Source organism: Priapulus caudatus, unplaced genomic scaffold (genome assembly GCF_000485595.1).
Source record: "Priapulus caudatus unplaced genomic scaffold, Priapulus_caudatus-5.0.1 Scaffold1228, whole genome shotgun sequence".
Classification (NCBI taxonomy): domain Eukaryota; kingdom Metazoa; phylum Priapulida; class Priapulimorpha; order Priapulimorphida; family Priapulidae; genus Priapulus; species Priapulus caudatus.
In genome coordinates, this window is record NW_014578289.1 from 26256 (window position 1) to 35599 (window position 9344).

Genomic DNA, 9344 nt, shown 5'->3' on the forward strand with positions numbered 1-9344 from the left:
TCGAGTTATAGAGCGGAAGGGAAATTCTCTGCGGCGGAGGCTGCTGGGGAAACATGAAACCATAGTATCCCCGCCGACTTCGTCACGGGGGATACAATTAACAGTTTGTACATTGCAATCATTAGATGTAAAATGTAAGAAAGTACATTATAATTTACAAATATTCTTTCCCGCATATTAATTTGCAAAGAAAAACAAAATCACTTAAAAAAACAAGGAAAACAAATAAATAATAAGCATCACGACTGAAAAGGCAACCGTAATAAAAACATCCTGCTTCATATACTTTGCAGGAAACCAGTATTAGATTGATATGTGTGAGTATTGTGTACCATAACCAATTGCCCATTTACTAGCTGCAGCCACAATATCACTGCCTTGGTTAGAGACTACCAAAAAGAAGTCTAGTATTTTGACACATGGCACTTCTAAAAACTATCATTCTGTGGTTTTTCTAATGTACACACTCATACCTTTAAATGCATTAAAATAAATTGTTCTGCTTTCTCACACTGAACGAAAAAGTAGCTTGCACTATAATACATTATATTTATATATATTTTATATATATATATATCAGAAGTAGATAATTGGGAAGGAGTGTGACTTCAATAAACAAGGGAAATTCGTCATTTACTAGCCTTATAATACCTACGATTTACTACGCGTAACTCATCCAACTTGAACTCAAATCGTACACAGTACATTTGCCTAGCATCGTGCGAAATCGTTTCCTCGTATACACCCGCAATCCGGAGATACAGACTAAAACGTATGACACGATTTTCCATTCTGTTGCCAGCAAACTCGATGTGTTTTCGGCCGAAATTTAAACAAAAGATAGCTACTAATGCTCGGTGATGCGGTGTGGCTCGCTGGGAGATTGCTGCTGATTGCGGTGGGCGTGCGTGCGTGGGGGCATACCAGCTGTATGCCGATATGTAGCTGTATGCCGGGTCAAAGGTTATCTCGCCGAGTGTTGCGTCGATGTCCAATCTCCCAGCGAGTCACACCGCATCGCCGAGCGTTAGTAGCTGCCTTTTGTTTTAATTTCGGCCGAAAACACATCGAGTTTGCTGGCAACAGAATGGAAAATCGTGTCGTACGTTTTAGTCTGTATCTCCGGATTGCAGGTGTATACGAGGAAACGATTTCGCATGATGCTAGGCGAATGTACTGTGTACTATTTGAGCTCAAGTTGGATGAGTTACGCGTAGTAAATCGTAGGTATTATAAGGCTAGTAAATGACGAATTTCCCTTGTTTATTGAAGTCACACTCCTTCCCTATTATCTACTCCTGATATATATATATGTGTGTGTATATACATACAATCTACACAATACGTCTTTAAATGTTTAATAATAGAAGATGAGGTATCAAAAAACTACACTAAAACCTACGTCGATGAAGCTTCAGGATGCAGTAGGCAGCTGCTACCAGCAGCTTCTCTCCTTCCAATACATATATGTCCCAAAGCCTTAACGATAATGTAAATGGTGTCTGGAAAAAAATCAAAGATAGACATAATTATTATTAATTAACCTTCATAAAAGTGGCAAGTCCTAGGCAAATAACATTAAATATTCCATCGAACTAAAACAGAGTCACTTAAGAGAGACTGAATCATCAAATTTAATCCATTACGATGAAATCTTACAACACTAAAAAGGAGCTTAGCAAATGATAGAATACGACACTGCATGGTTTATATGGTCAATCGAGACCACCAACACTATGCCATTACCACTTTATGACTACTACAACTTATTAACGTATGAATAAATAATCAAAATTTGATTATTTATTCATAAGTTAATAAAATATTTAATATCATCAATGTCTAGCAGCAAGTGAGCATTTAGTTCAAGTAAGTTGTATATTCACATCCAAATTTCAGTTATGGTCATGATACATATATAAATAATTCCCTGTCTGCAATATATTCTGCAACAACTGATATAAATTATGATTACAACATGAAATACAGTGACTGTATCTTTAATGTTGAAGCACATACCCTATCCAAAAAGCACTGGAAAAACCACTTGGTGGTGTATAGAGATGTATAAACTTCTTGCTTGTCCTGTAAAAATCCATATGATGGTAGTATAAAATCAATGCTTCCTAATTGAAATGCAACGAAATTCTACCAAAATGCACAAATCCTGGAGCTTACTAGCAAATTCATATTCATAGAGATTTTACGTTCAGACTGAAACTGGCGAATCAAAACCTAAACTATTTCGACGATGGAAAAAAACGAGCGTCGTGCACAGGACGAGACGGCATGTACTCACAAACTGTTTTTTAAGCTTGGACAAAAATTTCTTGAAGACGACGTCGTGGTGCTCTTGAAATCGCAGTAGTTTGGGGAAGCCGGGCACAAAGAAGCCGTGCATCGCGTGACGCTTGTCGGTAAGCAGCACCGACAGCGCCCAGAATGCATCCTGAAACGCGCAAGTACGATCGTCTGCGTTTACTATCGCACACTGGCGATTAAACAATAGCATCGTTACAGCAATTATGTAGCTGCACATGACGAGAGTCGAGAGGGTATATCATAAGGGCTGAATGTACGAATGAAACTAGATGTTTCATACGACATTTTAATTGTGTATAATAATCTACTTAATGAAAAACACTAGCTTCATGTCAGTAGAACTTCAGAGCTAAATATGTTACTACGCAACTCGTAGTTATCCTCTATCAAATATACTGGCAAGATAATACACATTCAGAATTACTTGTAAACCTGTTACTTCCAACGGGCCTTTGTTTACTTTGTGCAATTTACCAAGTGTGTCTATAATTCAAAAACAAAGTAGAGCAAGTGGCAAAGTGTACCTCTTCATTAAGATACATTAGGAGAAGGGCTGCAATCTGGCTCATGCCCTGGCAGTAACCAACTTCCGTGTTGTACATGGAATATGCAGCTAGCACATGAAACAGCGCCTGTTGCCTGTAACAAACCATCAAGTTAGGATCTGTAAATATACGGGTCGTAATTTTGGGGTCAAGGTGCAGTGGATAGCCATACATTGATGACTAGTCGGGTGATTTTTAACAGTACACTGTCCATTTCTGTAACAGTATTACTGTACATATGGTAACATGATAGTAATCCACCAGTCTCAAATCAGTAAGTAATTAAGTGGCATTCGTTAAAAAAAAGTAAAGCACTATTCTGCCATATACTCATAACTCGAACACAGATGTACCCCATTAAGTATAGCTTCTCAGTTTGTGTGGCAACATATAATAAATGACACATGTACATTTTGCTTCTTTTTTTTTTTTCTTGTTATGGTTAGGCATCCATTAAGTGATTCACAAATCTCATTATCAATCAAAGTTAATAAATCCTTCCGAAAAGCCAACCAGAACGACAGATACAGACAGGAGTCAATAAGAGAGAATCTTGAGATCTATTCTACAGATCTGTGAGTCTATTACCTCAGGCCTGACATAGACCCCTGCTAATGCTTACTTGACACAGTATCGTTCTCTGAACATTATGTGGTTCCTGTATGTTCTGTTCACGTCCAGGTCTATTTGCTTGATATCAGGAGACAGCTTTCTCGCTCGAACTCGCATTTTCTGAATTGTAGACACACTGACGCATGAGCACGCTGCACGTTCCCCAAGGCAGAATAATCCATGTGAAATTACCGTCATTTCCAACCAAGCATATTGACAGGGTTTGTCTTACCTATGCTTATAATTTTATACTACGTAGCAAGTTTTAATAATTCACTAATATTATAACATAAAGATATAAACTTGTACAACAAATTGAATGGCACTAAACCTGAGACTGCTGGATAACAGAATTTATAGCTGACTATAATGAGCAGAGAGAGATACTATATTGAGTATGGATCTAAAACAGTAAAATATTGATACAGACATGGCTCAATCGTACTTTGGGACCCCGTTATATAAATCATCATCATCAGCACCCTATCGCTAACCTAACCCTAACCCTAATCCCAACCTAATCCTCAGACGCCCATTAAATTTCGGGGCACTAAAGCCAGACTGAACCCTGTTGACTTACTTCGTAGATGCCTTTCTGCTCACTTTTCACCTTCTCAATGTGGAGAAGGCGAGACCAGACCTCTCCTCGTAACGCGTGCGGAATGCCCTTGTAGATCCGTCGCGTCAGCTGAAGATATATTGGACGTATAAAACTTAACAGCCATTCACTCGCGCTCCGAAAATAAACTCGAAACTACGACAGTCGGAAAAAGCCATGTTTATCTCCAGACGATGACCAACGGTACATAATACGAGCGACCGTAAACTAATACGGAGAGCATGTTGTTCGTTCTAGAGTAAACAAACACGGTTGTTTGCTCTTGCAACAGTGAAAATACTGTATTAGAATTGCCCAGCATCTGAAGCCGGGTAGACACGTATTGATACGACTGGACACTTATTATTACTGCAGCTACTATGTGGTACATTAAAACTAATTCAGCACTCTCTAGCTTCTCACTCACTTTTTCACTATTAATGTATTTATCCCAGCTTTTCATCATCTTCACCCATTTGGTGAGTCTCTCCACCTCGATTTGCTTTTGCTGTTTGCAAATTGGGGAAACGGAGAGTAAATTAAATGCAAACTCTACACACTGAACGTCAACACGGTTTTTGCATCAAATAAACGACTGAAAGAAAAAGTACGAACACGTTTATAAAGTGATATAAACTGTACTGTCAACAATAAATTCTAATTTTAATCTTGCATTTTCCTTAAAGGAAGCATTGTTGCATATCACGTGTTTGTGAAGAATTCCGTGCTACTATATCAGAACTATAATTAACATACGATTATAATTAGTTTACAATAATAAATACTAACAAAATATGTTATAGTAAGAATAAAAAAACCTCGTTATATGTGTTGACCCTGTATTTTTACTATTCATGTGACTAAGAAGCCATAGAACACACCTTCTCTTCTTGTGCATCATATTCTGGCAATTCTTTTGAACTAAAAAAGTGTAAAAATAAATCAGCTGTTAGAGAAGACATTTCACAAAAGTGCATTTATCTATGATTTGATGTGTAATGGAAAGACAGATATACATTCTATGACAAAATTTAGGAATAATTTGCTTTGGTTATTCTAGCACAGCGAAAGATTTGACTTTCAACAGAAACACAGACTCGTACTTCAATCCATTTAAATTCAAATCAGCATAGAAATCTACTATCTATCTATTTTTGCTTTTACTTACACCGAAATGAAAATCGTCAGTAAGAACAGCACCACTTATTTTACTTAATGACACGCATGGCAAAAATTTCTATTCCACCCCATTATAATTTGAGCTTGATTTCAGTTGCTAGTAGGATTTAAAATTGTAGCCAATTGGATCGAGCCACAAAACATCCTATTTAGTATATATATATGTAGATTGCAAATTATACTGTTTTTGAATTTTTACATGTGGTCAACATTGATGAAATTATTGAATTAGTAATTTTAATAATTTGCCTATACTGATCACATATAGAAATAAAATAAAGCTTGTGTATATAATATAGAATCAGCAATCAGCTACAGTCACAATGAGATAAAACCACAGCAAGAATTCATTAGGAATGGCATTCCCACACCCCTATCCAAGTATGAATAGGAAATGTTTTCCCACACCAGCATGCACACATTGCAATAAAAAGTCACTGAAGCAATGTGTGGGTGAGAGAGCGGGGTGATCAACTGACAGAACCGACTGCTATGGAGGCCTGCTATACTACCACCATACCCACAGGTGACAAACACTGACCTGACATCTTAGTAATGCAAGGCCTTTGTTTGTGTGCGTGCGTGCGTGCCTGTGTGTGTGCGCACGTGCGTATTGTGAGTGTGCGTGTGTGTGTGTGTGCATGCGCACGTATGTGCGCGCGTATGCATGCGCGTGCGTGTGGGGAGTTGAAAACAGGTAGTCTGTGTGGAACCAAATTCTGACGGCAGGGTGTTATGCTTGTCCAGGACCAAAGTAATTTCTGTTATTGGTACTATCTTTGGATGCATTTGGGGACTTATTTTGAAGGAATTGTTGCAAATAACGATAAGAATTCTGCATAATTTATATAGAATATTGAAATAACCTATTTTTGTGACGAATTTTAAGAGAGTAGTTTCTGAAAAAGGGTAGTAAAATACCACCACCATTGCATAACCCGAAACCTTGCAATGTCACGGCATGCAGCAATACTCACTGGAGGAACCCGAATCTATCGGTGAGCTGATAGACTTCGAACGACGGGTCCTCCCACGGCTCGATCGTCTGCCCTTCTCGACCCTGCAGAAACACACAACACACATTGAACCTGTGTTAGTGGTCACCTTCATAGAACCTAATCCCGTCTATGAGGGACACTTTCGACGTTTCCTTGAGTGGCAGTTACACAGTGAAATCACCTCCACTATGTTTACTCTGAAATCACCAAGACCTGTCTATAAACGACACTTCGGCTTCATTTGAGTGACCCTTATACGCAGGTTTGACTTGAGTGACCCTTATACGCAGGTTTGACTTGAATAAGTGCACCACTCGAGTAATAAGACTGGTAGCCACACTGAAGCCATCCACTGCAACATAAGTGCCTCACTCACAGAAACGCACCACCTACAATCTGTTCGTCAACAAATTGCGAACCACAGAAACTTCTGCCCATCGCAGGCCACCGTAGAGGTGGGAGAAATTCAAGGGCGGAGTGTGTATATCCACGCGCGAACACCCACCGTGGTCAGAAGCTCTAGTGGAAACTTCTGAAACATTTCGGCTGCGGAACACTAATGAAGGCGCATGTGAACGTGGCGGTGTGCAAGCACAGAACTGGCTTCAGCTTCAGAGAAACAACACCGACGCGTGTTTTCATCCGGGCTGCGCGCGTCGCTTTAGCGGCAAAAACTTCCATTTCTGTTGTTAGCCAAAAGCTCGCAAACACCACAAACGCAGATTCGATCAAGTACGTGGCTTGGTTTAAATACTTTTACGAATACAGTAAACACCCGCATAAAAGAAACTGCAGATTAAGAACCTCCAGGCTGAAATTGAACCAATAAAGCACCTAGTATATAAGAACCACTTCGGCCTGATAAATTAAGCAGGTTCTTATATGAAAAAAATACCGAAAATTAGAGCAAACTGGGGGCAATCTGGGGCATTGGAAACCAACAACATGTAGTTCCAGATAATATTAATACCTCTTCACAGGAGGATTGGATTTTCCAGAGGGTATTTTGCCTCATTTTCCAGTAAATGTTGGGGTTTGCTTGCATTTACTAGTTTAAATTAAGCTGTGTTATGTTACTGTAATGCAGTTATGCTGACAATGAATTATTGCCTGTACTGTCTACTATTAGTCAAATCAATTTTCCCAGCATTTGACCTTTCATTGTGTTTAATATGATAAATAAATTAACTCAAATGAATTTAAACAGACATATAATTTCTAATATTATGCAGTTGGTTAATTAATTAATGTCAATTATTCAATAATTAAAGGCAATTTTACCTAGATTCGATTACCACTTAATGTACACAATATCCCCCCCCACCCAAAAAAAAATTAAGAACCTCTTTAAGAACCTCTTCATGCTGATTTCTCACTATGTATCATATATATAAGAACCACATCAGCCTGAAACAGAAAACCACGGTTTCTTTTATGTGCGTGTTTACTGTATATATCGTAGACAGGGCATCCATGCAACACTGTACTGCCGGTTAGTTCAGCGTGCAGAGCTGGATAGACGAGCGAAAGCCGCGCAAAAACAAACATCGGAGCATCACCGTCTGCTGCATGCTGTATGCGTGCACGGTTTTTGAATAACACTGCAAATTTTAGCATAAAGATTAGATAGTGCGCACAAATTATTGACGCGGCCATATGTAAAAAAAAATTTCTATGCACGCAAGCACGGGATGGACTTCACCTCGGGAACGTTTTGCGGTTTGATTGACGTGGCCGAGTGAGTGACCGACCAAGTGAGTGAGTGACGTGGCCGAGTGATCTTTGCCTATGCACATCGACATATTATACGGGTGTCCGAAGAATGGTCAAAAGTCGAACACAATTGTCCCAACAAAGCACGTTTGCAACAGACTTGGGACTCGAGACTGGATCACTTAAGCTTCGATTAGATTGCAATGCAAACCACGCACACGTTGATAAAATATAGCACTGCAGTAACACACGTAAGAATGCGGGCTGCCCAAAACCCACTCACCATATCTCCGTGAAAGAGTAAATTATCTTCCCACAACTGTATCTGCCTGCAGTATCATGGCACACAATATCATCAACTAGGTATGCCATTGAATGCGCGGGGACGTTAGCTTGCATGGTGTTGTGTACTTCCTAGTGACATACTAGTGTCTAGTGTAACCTATGGAGGTGGAGGAAGCAAGAAGGAGATGAAAGTGCAGGGTAGCCAGGCCACTTTTCCATTTGGGACATTTGTTCCACTGCCAGTGCCAGTTATTCCTGATTCACATCATGATATTTTTGCCCGAAGTTTAACGCAACCGTAAGTTTGGTTACTTGCCAGAAACATCAACATAGTGCGACCCAGGGGATAAAAATAACCGAATGCATACGGCATAAGCATTTATCGGCTTCCCCGCAACCAAACTACCCCCACAAACCTTTTTTCACGGATGTTGCCACACACGCAGCAGCGTAGGAGTGGGTTACGTTTAAACGGAAAGAGACGATGCTATGACTTTCGGTTTACTGGACGGCATACACGTTGAAGCCTCCCACCGCTAGCAAAATGTCGATGCTAGTTTCCGCACCCATGCGTACACTAACGTCGGACACGTGTACACGCCTTCACCTCACCTTGTCATATTTGAGCACAATTTCAGCTCTCTCCGTTGCTGCCAACTCCAACTGATTTCTCTCTTCACGATCATCTGCAAGATCAATGATAAATAATAACACAAAATGAAGGCCGCAGCGTTCTGAAAGCTTGATCTCCACGTAAGGGCAACGATTTGTCTGTAGAAACAAATTTTTTATAAATTACTATTAATAGCAGTAGTCCTAAGTGACATAGCACAGATACCCAGTACAGATATCTTCATGTTATTACTAAGTAAGTAAACCGTTGGCCGTCAGATCAAAGTTGGATACAGGAGTGCATATATGAACTAGGCAGATAGAAGTAGAACTGATACTACAGGGTGACACGCTGTGTACTTATATTACAAATGAGTTTATTTGTGACTGACCAACTAACAGTCACAGCAATGATAGGAACGGAGAAACATTCAAAGATTGAAGAGGGGTGAAGAGAGGAAGGAGAGGGAGAGAGAGAGA

The 9344-nt window shown here is 39.7% G+C and overlaps 1 protein-coding gene across 2 annotated transcripts in view; it reads right to left on the reverse strand.

Annotated features, from left to right (window-relative positions):
* Positions 1-9344, reverse strand: part of LOC106815888 (USP6 N-terminal-like protein) — a 33807-nt gene that overhangs the window by 9431 nt on the left and 15032 nt on the right. For both annotated transcript variants that reach the window (XM_014820413.1, XM_014820414.1), the window contains exons 3-12: positions 8865-8938; positions 6234-6316; positions 4959-4998; positions 4505-4585; positions 4060-4167; positions 3490-3599; positions 2847-2961; positions 2300-2449; positions 2020-2085; positions 1403-1502 (exon numbers count right to left, since the gene is read on the reverse strand). In XM_014820413.1, coding sequence (XP_014675899.1) covers positions 1403-1502; positions 2020-2085; positions 2300-2449; positions 2847-2961; positions 3490-3599; positions 4060-4167; positions 4505-4585; positions 4959-4998; positions 6234-6316; positions 8865-8938 — 927 coding nt within the window. The remainder of the gene's footprint in view (positions 1-1402; positions 1503-2019; positions 2086-2299; positions 2450-2846; positions 2962-3489; positions 3600-4059; positions 4168-4504; positions 4586-4958; positions 4999-6233; positions 6317-8864; positions 8939-9344) is intronic.